Here is an 18768-nt window from a genome sequence, read left to right as displayed (position 1 = left end):
GCAAGCTTGCAAATTCCATACTGTCTGATGTTTAATTAAGGAAATTCTGTAAAACACTTCTAGATATTAAGTATCTGTACAGCACCTGTGTGCAGTGTTCTGTGTGCATTCATCACTCCTGTCAGAAAAGGTAATGACATTAGATCTGTAGGTTTCAATTCCACTTATTTTCCAGAAGCAGCAGACAGTGGTGATAAACAGCAGAGAGGATCTGTGTGAGCAGTCATGGACGGGAGTCTGTTTGTGCTGCTTCTGCTGTCAGGTTGGTGTGGTCATTTATAATCTGTATTTATGATGATGTGTTCACTTATAGATGGTTTAACATGTTGATTTTAACAGGGCTCTTCTGGAGCAGTTCTGCTCTTTCTCGTCCGTACCACTATATAAATGTGAGAATGTCGTGGCCAGAGGCTCAGAGTTACTGCAGATCGAAGTACACTGATCTGGCTACTGTAGACAGCATGGATGATGTGAACAGGCTGGTGAATATAGTGGATGCTGGATACAGTGGATCAGTGTGGATTGGACTGAAGAGGGGGACACAGAAACGCTGGGGTTGGTCTAACGGTGAAAACACAACTTCTCAGTACTATAACTGGGATTCAGGACAGCCAAATGGGGATGAAGATTGTGTATCTACTTATGCCGGTGTTTGGCATGATATGTTATGTAGCGATGAGCGATATTTTGTGTGCTACGGTGAGTTCACTGTTCTTTTAAATTTGTGAATGTGAATTTTGACTGGAAAAATAAAGCTGAGCACTGCATGATTGTTTCTTTGCATCTCTCAATAGAAAATTCTGGATACATATTGATACAGAGCACAAAAAACTGGACTGATGCTCAGAGCTACTGCAGACAGAATTACACAGACCTGCCCACCATCCACAACTCTGAGCAAAATAACCAGATAAATCAGATTCTTTTATCTGAAAATTACATCTGGATCGGTCTGTTTCTGGACTCTTGGGAATGGTCTGACAAATGGAGTCTCTTCTTCAGACACTGGGCAGCAGGTCAACCATCCATGAGTTCAGGATCTGGTGACTGTGTTGGCATGTCAACAGCTGATTCTGGGAAATGGGCTCAATACAGCTGTGATCTACAGCAGCCTTTTATCTGCCATGGAGGTGAGTTTCCCCAGTTAACAGAAACAACTGATTAAAGTAAATCAATAAAACTGTAGATCTCTAATGAAACAAACATTACAAACAACTGTAATGTTTTCATGTATATATCTTGAGGATGCTGAGGATAAGAGTAACTTTTTATTTCTCTAGACAAGTTGAATAGAAAGCAGATTGTCAGACTGAAATTGTCCTGTAATGAATGCACACTGAATGACCCTTCACTACAGACGTCCATTCTTCATGAGGTTTGTATCAGCCTTTAAGATGTAGTAAGGGATTTTTGAGGATGGTATGTAAAGTGTAACGTTTTTTTTATTTTTTGCTGGTCTTCCAGATAAGTGAAAAGCTGAAGAGCATGGGGTTGGAAAGTGAGAGCAAATTAAGCTGGAGAAAGAGAGAAGATGAAGAGGTGTTTGATCAGGAGAGTAACTATATGGCCAACTCAAATAATGAATGTAAAAAACAGTAATTTTCAGTGTCCCTCTAAAGTAAAGTAAGTCTTTAAAACAGACTTAAAAAAAATATATAAAGTAAAAGTCTGAACTATATTTTTTAGAGGAACTTCTTTAAAGATTTCTTTAGACTCTTCCTTTACTAAATCTACAATTTAATTCTATAGTTTTAAATGTAAATGTTTCTGTAAAATCATTAAACGTGTACTTAAGTTAAAAAAAGGCCTTTAATATGTAATCTGAGTACCTGTATTTGATATTTACTGTGCATGATGAAGTCATTCTAATAAATCTGAATGGAATTTTAACATCCTGTGCATATTATTCCCATTTTCAGGTAATGGCTTAATATGTCCATTTCAGTTTTGAAACTGATAACTAATACAGTTATGTGTATACACTATATGTTTTTGTATATACCCAGAAATATTTGAGGGAAAGAAATTTGCATTGTAAAACCAGGACTAAAAGATTAGCTTTGAATAAATCAACCTATGAATTCAGTATAGGGGAGTAGCACTTTTCTATTTAAATGTAGACCAACCATGCAAAAATGGCCAGTATCTTAAAAAACAACTCTTACTCTTGACTTACTCTTTCATAGAAATGCTTCATGTGTAAACGATAATAATAAATAATTCTAATAATAATGAAAAATAATTGTAGATACAGAATTATTCTTCTATAAGGTAGTGGATAAACAATTTCAACTTTCACATGCACAAATTCACAAATTTCCAACAATGCACATTGTTTATTTTATTTTGTAGCCAAACAGGGCATATTGGCTTAAGTTATAACTATCTGGACGTAGGGTAAAACATATGTATGAGTGCAACATATTATAATTCAAACTAGTCACTCATCGTTGATTTAATTATGATAATATATGTGTATGTCGAGTGTTGAAAGATTGTACAGAAAGACCTTATATGGAGATGTTTTGGGTGTATTTTTTGCAAATGACTAATCTTGTGCATGTTGCTGTAGATGTACATTAATTAGCTGAACTTTAATGAGTTGTTTGGAATAAACACATAGTATATTAAATTAAATTTAACAGTATTTAGAAGAGAACATGAATTAGTAATATATCTATAAAATTATACTATAAAATTATAAAATAAATCAAATTATAGTGGCATTCTGAACAAAATAGAAACCTTGATCAAAAATGAACTGATTTAAAGAGAAAACTGTTGGGCTTGTGTACCACTCTCATTTTGCACAAATACAAATGTTTAATTTGTAACATCAGTGCAACATTTGGTTAACCCTTTATCTATTATGGAAACAAGGCTTTATTCTTTTTAAATCATGATGCATGCTTTTTTAAGCATGTTGCATGCTTTTTTAAGTTAACAAATGAGATTTTACTGTGTACGTTTCCTTAAGGATGAATATTTTGATGCTCCTGGTTGAGCCACAGCTGATTCAAAAGCTTACAAAAGTCTTACTTGTTTTCCTAGTTTCTTTGAAAATTTGTTTTTCAGGCAACTTATGGAGATCAAGCCAGCAGCGTTTTAGTTAGTGGGTGCAAGCTTGCAAATTCCACACTGTCTGATGTTTAATTAAGGAAATTCTGTAAAACACTTCTCGATATTAAGTATCTGTACAGCACCTGTGTGCAGTGTTCTGTGTGCATTCATCACTCCCGTCAGAAAAGGTAATGACATTAGATCTGTAGGTTTCAATTCCACTTATTTTCCAGAAGCAGCAGACAGTGCTGATAAACAACAGAGAGGATCTGTGTGAGCAGTCATGGACGGGAGTCTGTTTGTGCTGCTTCTGCTGTCAGGTTGGTGTGGTCATTTATAATCTGAATTTATGATGATGTGTTCACTTATAGATGGTTTAACATGTTGATTTTAACAGGGATCTTATGGAGCAGTTCTGCTCTTTCTCATCCGTACCACTATATAAATGTGAGAATGTCGTGGCCAGAGGCTCAGAGTTACTGCAGAGAGAGATTCACTGATCTGGCTACTGTAGACAGCATGGATGATGTGAACAGGCTGGTGAATATAGTGGATGCTGGATACAGTGGATCAGTGTGGATTGGACTGAAGAGGGGGACACTGAAACGCTGGGGTTGGTCTAACGGTGAAAACACAACTTATCAGTACTATAACTGGGCTTCAGGACAGCCAAATGGGGATGAAGATTGTGTATCTACTTATGCCGGTGTTTGGCATGATATGTTATGTAGCAATAAGCGATATTTTGTGTGCTACGGTGAGTTCACTGTTCTTTTAAATTTGTGAATGTGAATTTTGACTGGAAAAATAAAGCTGAGCACTGCATGATTGTTTCTTTGCATCTCTCAATAGAAAATTCTGGATACATATTGATACAGAGCACAAAAAACTGGACTGATGCTCAGAGCTACTGCAGACAGAATTACACAGACCTGCCCACCATCCACAACTCTGAGCAAAAAACCAGGATAAATAAGATTCTTTTATCTGAAAATTACATCTGGATCGGTCTGTTTCTGGACTCTTGGGAAAGGTCTGACAAATGGAGTCTCTTCTTCAGACACTGGGCAGCAGGTCAACCATCCATGAGTTCAGGATCTGGTGACTGTGTTGGCATGTCAACAGCTGATTCTGGGAAATGGTTTCAACACAGATGTGATCTGCAGCATCCTTTTATCTGCCATGGAGGTGAGTTTAACATCTAACAAAATAAAATTATTCAAACAAAATGTCTTGAAACAACTATGATAAATTTTATTTTATTCATGCATCTTCTGTGTTGAGAATGACTTAAACTCTGTATTTCTGTAGATTTAAAATTAATTAGAAATCAGATTGTCCGACTAAAATTATCCTGTAATGGAAACTGCACATTGAATGATCAGACGGGCATACTGAATGAGGTTTGTATTCATCTAAAACACACAGATCAGTTTCATTGTTTAACTGTGTTACACCCGAGTAAATCGGTTTTAAAGAAAACATAAATACATTAATTACAGTTAAACCAGCATTGCTCATAATTGTCTCATAATTGATGTTGTTGTTGCGTATAGCCTATAAGTGAGGCATGAATTTTTATGTTTGATTTGATTCTTTCCAGATAAGTAAAAAGCTGAAAAGCATGGGACTGGAAGGTGAAAGTAAAATAAGCTGGAGAAAGAGTGAAGGTGGAGAGGTGTTTCATCAGGAGAGCAACCGTACAGCCAATTTAAATAATAAATGTGGTAGACGGTAATCTACTGTATGTACCCTTTTAAACATCTTAAAGTGTATTAAAGATGCTTCAGAATTTTCTGCATATTTTAGAAACAATACATCCTGTAAATAGAGCAGAAGTAGGATGCATGGAATTGCACAAATATATTTTAAGAATGCTTGCTTAGGATATAAATTGAATGTGCGAGACTTCCGGTTCATTAACATACCACTACACATTAGATAGATAGATAGATAGATAGATAGATAGATAGATAGATAGATAGATAGATAGATAGATAGATAGATAGATAGATAGATAGTAGGGCTGTACGATTATGACATAAATCTTAATTGTCGATTATTCCCTTGAAATTGTAATTGCGATTATTAATTACGATTATCACAATTTACATTGAATGATGTTTATACTAGAGATTGCACCGAAGTGGAACAGATTGCCTACTATCTTACTCAAAGAAAGTACTCTTTACTATTCTTACTCACATGCTGTATTGCTAATAAACATGACATAATTTCAGTTCTGTTGCTTTTATATGAAAATAAATATGGTGAACAAGACACTCAAAGTGCTTGCTATTTAATTCCATACGAAAGGCGTATTTATCATCCATTTTTACTTTAATACAAACATGTATTTTAGATTTTTATAGAAATATGACAACAATCATATCTCACACAGAGAGCGCACTGTCATAGTGTTTGGGAACATTCATGCATAATTTAAATACATAGCCTAATCACATGAAATCAGATAAAAAAGTTAATATTTTAAACAATGAGCATTTAGCTTTGTCGTTGTTTCCCGTCATGCTTTTGAGCAGCGCAGTCGCAATATTTTTTTCTCCTACAAGTGACGTGCCGGGCTCCGTGTTACGAAGAAGGTTGAAAGCCACAAAACTTCTTTTGGCTTTAGGTAGTGACTATTACCAACATAATTTAATTTAATAAATCGTTTGACCCGACCTGTTTGTCACAGGTGTGGTCAAACGATTTGTTAAATTATTACATTTTGATTGGATATAAACAGTTAGGTCCGGTCGAAGTAGGATATCAGGAAGCAACATACAATGACGCACATGACAACAAGGAGGTGACGGCGGAGCTAAATCGAGTTACCTCTCCCACTTCTGGTCTGGTGGTTTTTACAGAGATTTCTTATCGCGTGCGTATTGGCCATTAATATTACAGACGTCGTGAGGTAAAAATTACATTGCTCCATCTACCCTGGAAAAAGTAATCCCGTCCTAATTAGGGTTTTAAAATTGTAGTTTAAGAGACAACCCGTCAGAAGAGGGCGCCATCACACAGATTTTGCGCAATCAAGACCATGTTTACTAAACTACTCTGCATGAGTTTGCAGCCGATCTTTAAGGTTTACAGATTAGCATGAATAGAGTTTTTATTATACAACAATTAAAATGAATATTAATGAATTAAATTAAATGTGAATTTATGATTAATTAAAAAAAGAGAAGGAGAGCAGAATAGGCCCTTTTTTCACTGCCTTTTTTTGTTAATATCTTGTAGTGTCTCGTCATTACCTCTAGAGAGCAGCACAGCTCATGAATCGGTTTCACTCACAAGTTGCAAAAAAACCTGCGCACCGTTTGTGTGCTGAAATTACGAACATAAAAACATCATGACATACAATATGGATAAACATAATAATGATAATAATGCTATTAAGGTGCATGGAAGACATTACAACAAACTTTTGTGTATTTTGGTGCTTATGCTAGGCTCATCTTGCACTCGGATCACCAAAAGGTTCAGGGCCACCAAAGGTTCAGTGTTTTGGTTGGTTAGCATGTCCCTGTTTGCCCCTGCTGTCCATCTGGCTTTCTAAGCATTTCAAAATGTATGTGTATTCAAACCAGTTAAAAGTTCTTACAAGCAATATTATAATTGAAAATCATGATTTACCAGTACAAATTTTTTTTTTTTTTTTTTGAGCTCCCATAAAAGCATGAAATGGACATGAATTTTTCTCCAACTTTCTGATTCAGCAGAAAATGTGTGAGAAATGCACTTCTGAAATCATTTAATGGGGTCTATAACAACTGCTGATTGCTCAGTTATTGATTTTAATTTGAAATCATATTGTTATTTATAGAGTTGGCCTTCAATAGTAACTCTACAATCATAGGTTCTTACTTGAACTAAAAGTGAGCACTAAAAAGGGATCAAATGCACTATATATTATCTAGGAAACAATTACATCTGGAATTGCCAATGACCACAGTCACAATATTGTATTAGAGTTCTGTATCAACAATAATATACCTCATGCCAAAAAGCTTTAGGCTCGTTCTATTCAGCAAATTCTGTCAATGCATGTTTGTAATAGTTTGTCATTTGTATATTCTGAAAGCTATGCCATGCAATGTTAAAACATATCAGCTGTGGGCCTAATCGAAAATATATGTGTCTGTGACGCACTTAATACGACATTCTGAGTTAAAAACACAAACCCTGCCCACCATCTGCGTCAAGTCACACCGTGTGTGGTTTTCAAGCGTGTTCACAAATGTGGGAATCTGAGGCTCCCCCCTCCTCCATGACAGTGCGGTAGATTCAATTCTACCATGGTGGCATCTGATTGATGCTTTTACTTAATTTATTTGTTTGCCCAAGTTTTTTGGACTTTTAGGCCACATTGAGTTTTCAATTAAACCTGCAAATAAACAACGTTTTAGGATTTGCAAAAATGTTAAAACAAATTAAGGTTTTGACGTCAATATCAAATGATTATTCTGTGCATGCCAACTTGGGTGCATGGTGTTATCAAGGCAAAAAGGCAACAGAGCAAATTATATATTAAAAAAAAATGTAGTTTTTAAAATGCTTTTTTAAATTGGTATTCTGGTAACATAATTCATAATAATATAATGTATAATATAATATAATATATAATACTGTATGTGTATATAATTGGTCTAACCAGTAATTTGGGGGTTAAAAAAAAAGAAAAATGTACTATTGGCCGTTACATGCATGCATTTCTATGCTGATATATAGTAATATTATTGATACATATATATATATTTAAATATGCTTTAAATATATATCAGTAATATTACAGCTATATCAGCATAGATTACATGTTTTATAATGTTACATTTATATCAAAGTATATCAGGTTGTTTTTTGTGCCATCAACAATCTGAATAAAACACTTGAGACTTGACATGAAAACTACAAAACGTGTAATGATTCAGTGGGCAAATGAAGGCTGCCAGTGCCGTGGGTTTGTGTCAGTAGGAGTGTGGTGGCGCGTGATCATGTGTGTGTCTGTACGCAGGGGATGTGAGAAAATATGCATTTATAAGTGGGTGAAATTGTGATGCATTTCCGCCGGCTCATCGGGTGTGGGAGGCAAAAACACCTCTCGTGTTTGGACTGTAATGACTTTATATGAGCATGAATTTTCTGAAGGGAAACTCTCTTCTGCATCAGCTCAGATCCATGATGCGTCCGAATGAGATCATTCATCACAGAAAAGCACTGCATTTATTCTGGACAGTTAGTCATGGACTGTTTTTACACTCAGACTTGGATCTGCCCACATGAGTTTTAAAGTCAAAATGAAACGGAAGTGACGACAGATATTTTCTTCTGTGTTGGGATGTACATCCAAGTGAACAGGTTTATTAATAAATAAATAAATAAATAAATAAATAAATGTAGGATGAGAACTTATTGGTTGTTATATGGATTTTTTAGATGTGGGCAAATGTGTAGGCAGATGACTGTGACCTTGAAAGGCGGGGTTTAAAGAATTAATTCAGCCAAAAATGAAAATTTGCTGAAAATGTCTAAGATGTAGATGAGTTTGTTTCTTGATGGGAACAGATTTGGAGAAGCATTACATCACTTACTCACCAATGGATCCTCTGCAGTGAATGGGTGCCGTCAGAATTAAAGTCCAAAAAACTGACAAATCATTACATTTATCTAAAAGTCCTTACCACTTCAGTCCATCAATTAATGTCTTGTGAAGTAAAAATCTGTTTGTTTGTAATAAATCCATCCTTAGGCCATTTTAACTATAAACCTTCATTTCATTTAACATTTGACATATTTCATAATATTTTATTCTAGGCCTATAATAGTGAGCTGTAGCATCTCTTCCTGTAGCTGTCAGACATCTGTTTTAACTGATCTCAGAAATCAGTTTTATTGAATCTGTTTTAGTTTTTGGTTCCAAATCACCCCTTAAAACATTATTTCATAATTGTTCTGTTTGATAATGTATTTCAGTTTCACTATTCACATGCTGTGCTTTTCTTAAAGAAACTGTGTCCTCATTGAGGTAAAAAGACCATTTCTGACAATGTTGCAACTTAGAAAAGGTTTCCAGAATCTACCATTTAAACCATCTTTAAAACTTTTTTGACATATTTCACATCTTTAGTAACCTTTTAAAAGTTTTATATATGTTTTTCTTTAGCACAGATTGCACAGCTGTAGATATTTTGTCTCTCTCTCTCTCTCTCTCTCTCTCTCTCTCTCTCTCAGCTCTCTCTCTCTCTCTCTCTCTCCTCTCTCCTCTCTCTCTCTCTCTCTCTATATATATATTATATATATATTATAGATATATATATATTAGGGCTGTCAAATGATTAATCCTGATTAATCACATCCAAAATGAAAGTTTCTGTTAACATAATATATGTGTGTGTACTGTGTATATTTATTATGTATATATAAATACACACACATAAATTATATATTTAGAAAATATTTACATGTATATACATTTATATATTTATATTCTTATATTTTATATTATATATAAATATATTTAATATATAAACATAACATATTCTTCTTAAATATATACATGCATGTGTGTGTATTTATATATACATAATAAATATACACAGTATACACACATATATTATGTAAACAAAACTTTTATTTTGGATGTGATTAATCGTGATTAATCATTTGACAGCCCTAATATATATATATATATATATATATATATATATATATATATATATATATATATACAGTATATATATATATATATATATATATATATATATATATATATATATATATATATATATATATATATATATATATATATATATTTCTTTATCAGTTTATTTCTTAATGAGCTAAATATTGTGGCTGTTTCATTATCTTTTTAATACCTGTATTGAAATGCCTAAGCATCAGCTTGTGAAAAACATATTGTAATTTTAACAGTAAAGAAACTTAATAAAAATGCTATGGTAAAACCTGTTAACTGGCTAAGTTCCAGCTCTGTATTTTAAAAAACTGTAATACCTCGAGACGTGATTTTACAGTAAAATACCGTTAAATGTACAGTTTTTGGAAGTGACTCTGTGTGATACTTAACATTTGTTGATTTTTCATTGAAATAACAGTTTCTTCTAAGTTTTTTTTTTCTTTTAGGTTATGTAGGTTAGGGTTTTATGTTAGAACTTCTGTTGTTAAATGAATGTTTATTGTATTGTTTTAGTGTTGTGTGTGTTACTATTACATGTTTTGTATATGTGCAGCTTCTAGTTTGTGGAAAAGCTATTTGTGATGAATTTTTGCTTTGTTTTACCACCTGGCAACCACAGCTGTGAGGGTTTTTTTTTTTTTTTTTTTTTTTTTTTTTTTTACAGTGATGATTATAAAGAAATAGTTTTTGTTGACAACAATAACCACAGCTAGAAGTTTCCAGCAGTCAGAAGCAAATGTTTCCCTGCCTCTGGAGTTTATAGATTAGAAAGTGTAAAGATTTTCATTTTCAGCAGGGCCCCATTCACTGATTCATAATGGCTGTTCCTAAGCAACATCAGCAGGAGTCATTCTGCAAGAAGTCAACGCAACATAACTAGAATGCCTCTCAGGTCATAACTCCTCTGCCCTGAGTAATGTGTTCAATTTTGAGTAGAAGAGTCCCTCGAGCTTTACAAGTGCTTTCAAGCTAGAGGAGTGTGTGAGATTTAGCAGCTCTATTAAACTACAAAACAAAAAAAATAATGCAGGAAACTTTCATAATGGTGCAACACAGACCCATGCATGTGAAAACAGATCCACATTAAGGAAAGATGCAAAGGTACTGCACAACAACTGAAGTTTAGCATAGCATGAGCCAATCATGTTTCATTAGATTAAAACAAATTACATGGCGACCTATTAAGCTACTTAAAGATCTAGATGCCATGACAACAAGAACGCTACAAAGCCTTCATCTACCCTAAAATAACAGAATCCTATTAAAGCTTTTTTTTCAGCAATGATTCAATAAAGCAGCATTAGGGTGCCTTTTTAACATTAGCAAACAGATTTGGTTCATGCAGCCCTAGGACAAGGCAATACGACTTTATAAGGAAATGCAAGTTATTATTTGGACATATTACATAATAAGGAAGCATCTTAATGCAAAAATAGTAAATTGTGATTGTGAGTTTTTATTTTAAACTGTATACGTGTCGTCTCCCTGAAGCAATTTACAAACCTCCACACCGTCTGAAGGCACGAGCAAACCCACGCTTCAGTCCTTAAGGATTTACGTCATGGAGAGAGGTGGGCATTAAAAGTTCATTCTTGTTTATGGTTCTCTGCCTGGTGTCCTTCATTAACACTTTCATCGATGGAATCAGGAGAATGGTGTCATATTCTCATCCTCTGACATAATGTTTTAGAAACAGTGTACTGTAGCTAAAACCCTGCAAAATGCTTGTGAGTTTACTCATTTAAACAAAAAAAATAGCTCACAGCAAATATATAAACTTGAATTTGAACAATGATATTTTATGAAGCATTGTGAATGATTTAATAATGTTCAACACAATGCAAAACTTATGAGCCATTGATTAAAGGTTATAAGAAGTATAAGGTGTAGCTAAAACCCTGCAAATGCTTGTGAATTGAATCATTTAAATATATTTTTTTAATGCTCAAAAAAACACAATACTAATGGTGTGTGTGTGTGTGTGTGTGTGTGTGTGTGTGTGTGTGTGTGTGTGTGTGTGTGTGTGTGTGTGTGTGTGTGTGTGTGTGTGTGTGTGTGTGTGTGTATTCATTTTAGTGAATTTAATCATTTAAATTATTCCTGGAAAAACTAAATTGATTTTATTTTGTTTTGTTTTTATTTTAAACTTTGTGTACTTTGTTTATTTACTTATTTATTTTACGTTTTGTGTAAAATTTTGTGTACTTAAATCCTTTTTGAGGCATAATGAATGACATAATTGCTTGAAAAAGAAAGTAGAAAGTACAATATAAAACATTTGACTTTTAGTCATTGATTAATGGTATTTAATATGTAAAATTATTTACATATATACAAATATACACATTTGTTTGCAATTGCAATCGACTTTGATACATATATGGTGTGGTATGTATGGAATGGTGTTTTTTATATCTAACTCCTGATTAAATAATCTTTAAAAAATTGCTAATTAATCAAGTGAAAATGATTTTTATTCCTGGATTCTTTTTTGGCAAAAATGCTTGCAGAATAAAAACATCCTTCATTTTGTAATCCCATACATAAAATGCTCTGTCATGGAGCTCTATGACGTTGCTCCACATGCAGACAAAATACATTTCCCCTTACTACACACTTGGCTCATGTATGGCAGTACAGGCACTGTTGTCTGCTTAACTCATACTAAATTCCACAGTAAGGGGAAAAGAGAGAGGAGAGGTGGAAGTTTGAGGGAAGAGTTCAGACAGCACGCTTTCACCGGGCAACATGCCAGAGCCTTTTCCGTCCGGCTCATGTCTGCTGCTGGGTTATATATGTGGTTGGTGATGTAATGCTCAGGACATGATCCAAAAGACAACTCCCCTTTTTCCTTTACAGACAGATGTAGCAGACATTGGAAAATCTGGGTGAAGACGCCAAGCACTATTTCTACAGGAGACTTCAAAATGTTCTGAATGTGCAATGAAATACGTTTAATAGCTTTTTAAAGTGTTATCATAAAGTGCAGGAGAATAAAATGAAAAATCAGAGATGTAATTTTACTTTCCCCAGTGAAATTACATCTTTAGAACAGTGTGTTCTTTTAAATGGGAAATTAGCTTCTGTATTTAAGGCCAAAGAAATTGGAACCTCTGTAATACAAAAAATAGGTAGGGTAGGTCTAGTTAGCTTTTAATCAACTTCATTACTTCTACCCATAATTATTATTATGTTTTTTTACAATAGACAGACAAAAGAAAAAAGCACATACGAGTATAAAATGTTTCAGCGTTATTTTTATAGTGTTATTATTTAATGAGGAAGAGATGAGATGTTAGAGTTTATGTCGTGAGAATGGAACTCAATATTGCAGCTTACATTTTGATCAAATTAGGCCAAACAGATGGCATTACAAATATAGCAAGTTTTCACTTGGTTATGAAAGCAAGAAAAGTATTTGAGTGTTAGTTTGAGTGCAAAGTAGGAAATAAAAATATAAAAGTGAAATAATTCACATTTAATTGACAAATAAATAGGATATAAAATTGTACTAGGAAAACCAAAGTACTCACAGACGGTTTAAAGGAGCCACAGACTATTTTACATCCAGAATGTGTTTAAATCACTATGAGCATTTGAATAAACTGTCAGGCATTAAAAAGCCTTGACTCTGAATCAGTTTGGTTTTAGTTTATTTTGCGAATGATGCATTACTATATTTGTCATAATATTTGTTCTATATGTTTATGCTTAATGTCCATTTCTAGTGTAATTTTCCTATTTTATGCTTTTCAATAGGCCTACTGAATGAATTCTAAGTATAATTATAATTATTTTATTTTTTTGCTGCATCTTGGCTGGATTTGTTTCCCCTAAGGATGTTGTAATGCATTATGTGACTCCCTTCTTAATGTTAGATTTTTAACCAAAGAAAACCAAAACACTGGAACAGTATCTTTTCAAAAGGTATACCTTTGTATCTTAATTACCCCTAAAGAGTGCATATAATTACCTTAAATGTACATATTGGTACCTAAATGGTACATTGTACTGCCCCAGTGACAGCTTTTGTACCTTTTTTTTTTTTTTTTGAGAGTGACAGAAATATGATTTCATTTGATTTCATCATCTATAAAGGCCCATTCACACTACAAACGATAACTAAGAGTCCACACCAGCGGATAATGTTCTGCTTTGTTTGTGTGTGCAGTTTTGTCATCTGCTGCTTCAATAAGTCGGGTGTATTCTGATTGTCTGTCAATGTTTTTCATTCATCAGTTGGGAAAAAATTGTACTGAGCATAATTCCAATGATATTGTTCCTCTGTGACGTTATTGTCAGTTGTGGTGTGAACATACTGTAGAATTAGACTGATTGTTAAAACGTTATCTTCATTGTTATCGTTATAGTGATAGTTCTTGGTTGGACGTACTGTAACACGCTGAAATGTCATTCATTGCAATAAAAAAAGATCACCCCATGATAAAACAATGAATGTACTTTTTTGCAGAAAATCACTCCAATAACGGGTCATTCAAGAGCCTTGTTATGGGATTGTTTGGCCTTCGGTTATATTTTATGTGCGTCACTTTCATGAAACCCAAAAGAACCAATGACAAGCACACTCAAACACAGCAAACAGCCTTTATCTGATGAGCATCTAATAAAAGATAAAAGTGGAACTATTAGAGTGAGTCGCACTCAATTCACTGACTCATGGCTTTTTTCGGGCATAAAGTGCTTCCGTTGGGACAACAAACACCAACATGTCCCTATTGGATTTACTGAACATTTAAAATTAGTTTTTTGGTTTGCATCCTCATTCAGCTCGTTTTTTCTGTCTCTGGTTCTATCATATAATCGATTTATGTACTCAGACCTCATTGTAGGATTACACATTTCATTTTTCAATATTTTAATTTCATACTTAGTTTCACCGGAGAACACAATGTTCTTTTTGTGCTAACTGGATCAAATCCTTTAAAATATTAATAGAATGGTCTGTAGGCTTTCAGGGTTCATTAGTGCTCAGAAACTGCTGGCAATATAGACATCACTAATGATCAGCTGTTAATAATTCATATGTATTTGCTTGTATAATGAAATACCTGCTTTGTGAATAATGGAGAGCAATTGAGGATTTGTTTTTGTTTATTATTCTAAGACACAAGTTTGACAGACAGAAAGAAAGTGTTTCTGTATCTGAGAGTTCTTCGAAATGGTCTGGATTTGACATCCAGATATGTGGATCCATATTGGAAGAGATAGACGCCATCTGGTGTTATTTGAGCGTTGTTGTTGTTGTTGTTGTTGTTTAAGAGCTCTGTGTGTATGAGAGAGGAGAAGAAGTGAGAAAGAGATCTTAGAACACTTCTTATCCATCTTCTTTGAGATTGTTTTTTTATTACATTTGCTTGTGCCATATTCAGTACAGCACTCTTGCTCATTTGATATTGCTTAAATGATAGATGGAACTAATATAACTATGTATGATTGGAAATCATTATCACGGCAATCAACACAATTCACTAGAGAATAAATCGTGTTTACCCATCACGCAAATGCCTGTTTTAGCAGCTCCAAACAGAACATTGCCTGTGTGCTCTCTTTTGAAGTAAAAATAAATGCATGCAACTAGAGAAAGCACAATTATAAAATTGGCAAAAGAGAGGATCTTCTAACAGATGGAGATGGAGAGAGTCCAAACAGTGAAAGAGAGAGTGTTTCCCCACGCACACTGTTTTATTATTTGTGTGCACTAAAAACTCATCCAAAGTGCTTTCTGAAACATAGGTACAGCCTTATTATAGGCTATGAGTTATTATAAACGGTACAAGGATAAAACCTGAAAATGGACTTGTTGCAAAGGATGTGCAAAGTAAAAAGTAAAATAATAATAATAATAATAATAATATAGATGAGATGTTGTGCAATAGCATCTGTATAATATGTTACGTATTATGTTATGTGAGATGCTATGTTATGAAATGCCAAATGTGCCTGAAATGAATACGAAATTGTTACAAATTGTTATAAATATATATTATAAATGCATGTAAAGAATCACTAATGTATCTATAATTCGATTTCGAGCAATCACGCACATATAGTCTAACTATTCTAATAGCATCACATGCCTTGTTTCGCGCATACGGGGCGAGACCACATTGACTGTACACACACTTGTATAACCGTTTGTATAACACTTCAACGTTCTCGGCTTTCCCGAACCAACCACGCACCCTTCCCTTGTCAGCGTCCCATTCACCAGCTTTCTCTTACTACTGATTTGCCCATACGCAGCGCACGCCGTCACTGGCCATGGGCGTCCACGTGAGATGTATGACATACTTATGTAAAGAGACTGGCGGTCCTTTCGGCCAATCACAGCGCGCTTCTGGTATTTCCGCATTTTCCGCATGCAAATAGCCGGGGTTTGACCAATAGGAGCACGCGGTGGGAGGAGTTTGAATTCAGGTCATGCTGCGAGCTCGAGAGATGCAGGGCAGCGGTGTGAGGGAGCGCTCGGTACTGAAGTGTGTCAAACTGACTCTGCAGCTTGACTGGAATTTCAGGAATATATTTTACTTAGCCGGACTTTTAGCCGGACAGGACGGAGACCTGCTTTGAGACGTGCATCTTGTACGAAAAGCAAGACTGTTTAAGTTGTCAGGTAGGATACATTCATGTTTTAAAGAGCCGGCGGTTGAGCTGTTGTATAACACTTTCCATTGACTGCAATGTGACCAGTGCTCAAAAACAAGTTTTTCAGTCGTGAACAGAAAGTGATGTTCATAAAGATGCACGGTCACATATGTAAAGCACGTCGACTAGGTCATATATATGTCAAAGATGTATATTTTATATGTATTAAACTTAGGCGTTGCATAACTGTGTCAGCGATTAGGTCATCTCTGGTCAGTGCTCCAGAACAAAGCCCTATGTATCACTACAGTTTTGTCCTCCTTGTTTACCTCAACCAAAAAAAGCCATATGAGTTTTAAAATTGAAATGCACCCTAATTACTGAGACTGCAATACGTTAGACTAAAAGTATGAGCCAAAAACTCGTAGTTATGAGCCAGCCTACTAGCCTCATTGTCATGGCAAGCCATTTTAACATTCATTCCTTAAAACTAGCATTTTTATTACTAGTACTGATTTTTACTTGTATTAAATTCAATACTAATAGTTTTCCCCATTTTACTAGCAGCTATTTATTACTATCACTTTGAATACTTACTATTATGGATTCAGTGATTTATTTAAACATTTTCTTAGTAATAACTGGAATAGATTCTATAGTTTAATAAATGTGTTATTATTCAGTTTGTTGTTATAGGATAACTGGAATATTTGCTAGAACTTATTTTAGTAACTAAGAAATATTTGTTTAGTTTTGGAAGGAATAACTGATAGTTTTTAATGAATAAGTATTATTGTGTATTGTATTATTGAATATTTAAAATGTAAAAGTTGCTCTAAATTACTTACTAGTAATTTTAAAAAAAACTACTGGTAACATAAAAGTAGATACTGTTAATAAAAGAATAAATGTTTAAATAGCTTGCCATACATTTCCCTCGCTAAAATGAATGAATCTCAACTTCATCTACTGTAGCCGATGGGTCTGAATGTGGTAATGATACGTCATTGTAAGCTGTATATATAATTGTCACGAGTAGAGTCATGAATGTTAGATAATGTCTTGCTGTAATATATGCACAGTTCAGACTTATACATGGGACAATGAATGAAGCACTTATTGCATGTGTTTTAGGTTGCGTTAATTCATAAAATTTTAATCAAATTCCCTGCTAGTATGTGGTAATTTCAACTAAGAATACAGGAAGCCTATATTTATTTCTTTAGGAAAAGTTTAGGCAGAATCAGTCACCATTCAGTCACTCAATCACTCAGTCACCTTTTTGCAATACAATGAAAGTGAATGGTGACTGAAACAATTTTTTGGCTTAATCTCTTCTTTTGCATTCCTCAAAAGCAAAAATGCCATATGGGTTTGGAACAACATGAGGATGAGTAAATGATGACTGAATTGTTATTTCTGGCTGTGCTTTGCTCTTAAATTGATTTTAAAAGAGTAAATATAGCCTGAAGTTGGCAGTTGTCCACTTTTGTTGCAGCGTATGCCGGGTAGTTGCGCTTGAAGTCAGATATGCGGAGGTGAGGAGGGGGTGTTTGCTGGCTATTAAAATGGAACTACTCCTTCAAGAGGTGCTCCAAATACTTTAATCTGCCTCTAATGTATCAAGCACATAAACTTGCATGAGCATTGACATACAACAAACTGTCAAAAAAGACTAAATTAATTTTTATAGCACTTTTCACAAAACACATTTCAGAGCAGGTTTACAGAAAATCGTGATGTTAATATCTCAATATGTCCATGCCTTATAGTTACATTGAGCAGTTGGGCAATAAAATAATATATATATCTAACTTCATATAAAGAGTTGAGTAATAATATAGGTACATTTATTAAAAAAAAGCTGAGGTCTTTCTTTTTCAGCATAATTGTACTCATACTTTTTTGGCAGTCATTTCCCAAAATGTTTTGCTTGATGTAAGCTCATTTGCATATATGGTTTATTCCATTTAAAGCATGCAGGTTGAATGAAAAGTAATAACTGTTTGCAGTCTTTAAGATGTTGTCTTTCAACATCTGCTTTGATTTGTCGGATGCTGCATTTTTTTTAAATGGTATCAGGAGGTAGAAGTCAAATTTCTTGCTTTTCTGTCTTGTATTTAATTTATTTTTATTGACCAAGACAGTAAATGTTCCACAGCTTGATCCAAATGAGAACCTAGAGACATGTAATTGTTAGATCTATTTTGGTACTAGAGATGCTGGAATAATGGTTAGCAGCATGCAGCACTGATGTAATCAGGAACTGACCATCATTTGCTCCTGACAGTAGCTGGAGACACAAATAATATTAGTTTCTAATACTAGATAAGATATGGATTCTCATTTTAGCACCTGCTATTAAGGGTAAATGTGTACATAGCACCTTAAATTGCTGA

General features: G+C 34.2%; 3 protein-coding genes and 1 long non-coding RNA gene across 5 annotated transcripts in view; all 4 read left to right on the top strand.

Annotated features, from left to right (window-relative positions):
* Nucleotides 1-35: 35 nt before the first annotated feature.
* LOC109057328 (C-type mannose receptor 2-like) lies at nucleotides 36-1825 on the top strand. Its single transcript, XM_042767717.1, has 5 exons — nucleotides 36-262; nucleotides 340-699; nucleotides 795-1130; nucleotides 1281-1375; nucleotides 1465-1825. The coding sequence occupies exons 1-5, from the start codon at nucleotides 226-228 to the stop codon at nucleotides 1597-1599; spliced, it is 963 nt and encodes a 320-aa protein (XP_042623651.1). The 5' UTR covers nucleotides 36-225; the 3' UTR covers nucleotides 1600-1825.
* Nucleotides 1826-3343: 1518 nt separating this feature from the next.
* Nucleotides 3344-4265, top strand: LOC109057340 (macrophage mannose receptor 1-like). Its single transcript, XM_042768156.1, has 3 exons — nucleotides 3344-3380; nucleotides 3458-3817; nucleotides 3913-4265. The coding sequence occupies exons 1-3, from the start codon at nucleotides 3344-3346 to the stop codon at nucleotides 4263-4265; spliced, it is 750 nt and encodes a 249-aa protein (XP_042624090.1).
* Nucleotides 4266-4289: 24 nt separating this feature from the next.
* LOC122134395 lies at nucleotides 4290-5340 on the top strand. The gene is made up of 2 exons (XR_006153085.1): nucleotides 4290-4463; nucleotides 4664-5340. It is a non-coding gene; the product is annotated as an uncharacterized LOC122134395 (long non-coding RNA).
* Nucleotides 5341-16204: 10864 nt separating this feature from the next.
* LOC109057329 (period circadian protein homolog 2-like) overlaps nucleotides 16205-18768 on the top strand; it is a 37628-nt gene continuing 35064 nt past the window's right edge. Inside the window, exon 1 of one of the 2 annotated variants that reach the window (XM_042711524.1) lies at nucleotides 16205-16397. The gene's annotated coding sequence lies outside the window, so the exon portion shown is untranslated. The remainder of the gene's footprint in view (nucleotides 16398-18768) is intronic. The other variant, XM_042711528.1, reaches the window with a different exon arrangement.

This window comes from Cyprinus carpio, chromosome A2 (genome assembly GCF_018340385.1).
Source record: "Cyprinus carpio isolate SPL01 chromosome A2, ASM1834038v1, whole genome shotgun sequence".
In the NCBI taxonomy this organism is placed as follows: Eukaryota; Metazoa; Chordata; class Actinopteri; order Cypriniformes; family Cyprinidae; genus Cyprinus; species Cyprinus carpio.
The sequence above is the reverse complement of the archived record's forward strand: the minus strand, read 5'-3'. Positions and strand labels throughout refer to the sequence as shown.

Excerpts from the sequence above, each read along its gene's own strand:
- LOC109057340 (XM_042768156.1), top strand. The coding sequence starts at position 3,344 with ATGGACGGGAGTCTGTTTGTGCTGCTTCTGCTGTCAG. Across the intron at positions 3,381-3,457 it reads TGTGCTGCTTCTGCTGTCAG|GGATCTTATGGAGCAGTTCT; the intron begins GTTGGTGTGGTC and ends TGATTTTAACAG. Across the intron at positions 3,818-3,912 it reads GCGATATTTTGTGTGCTACG|AAAATTCTGGATACATATTG; the intron begins GTGAGTTCACTG and ends ATCTCTCAATAG.
- LOC109057328 (XM_042767717.1), top strand. The coding sequence starts at position 226 with ATGGACGGGAGTCTGTTTGTGCTGCTTCTGCTGTCAG. Across the intron at positions 263-339 it reads TGTGCTGCTTCTGCTGTCAG|GGCTCTTCTGGAGCAGTTCT; the intron begins GTTGGTGTGGTC and ends TGATTTTAACAG. Across the intron at positions 1,131-1,280 it reads GCCTTTTATCTGCCATGGAG|ACAAGTTGAATAGAAAGCAG; the intron begins GTGAGTTTCCCC and ends TTATTTCTCTAG.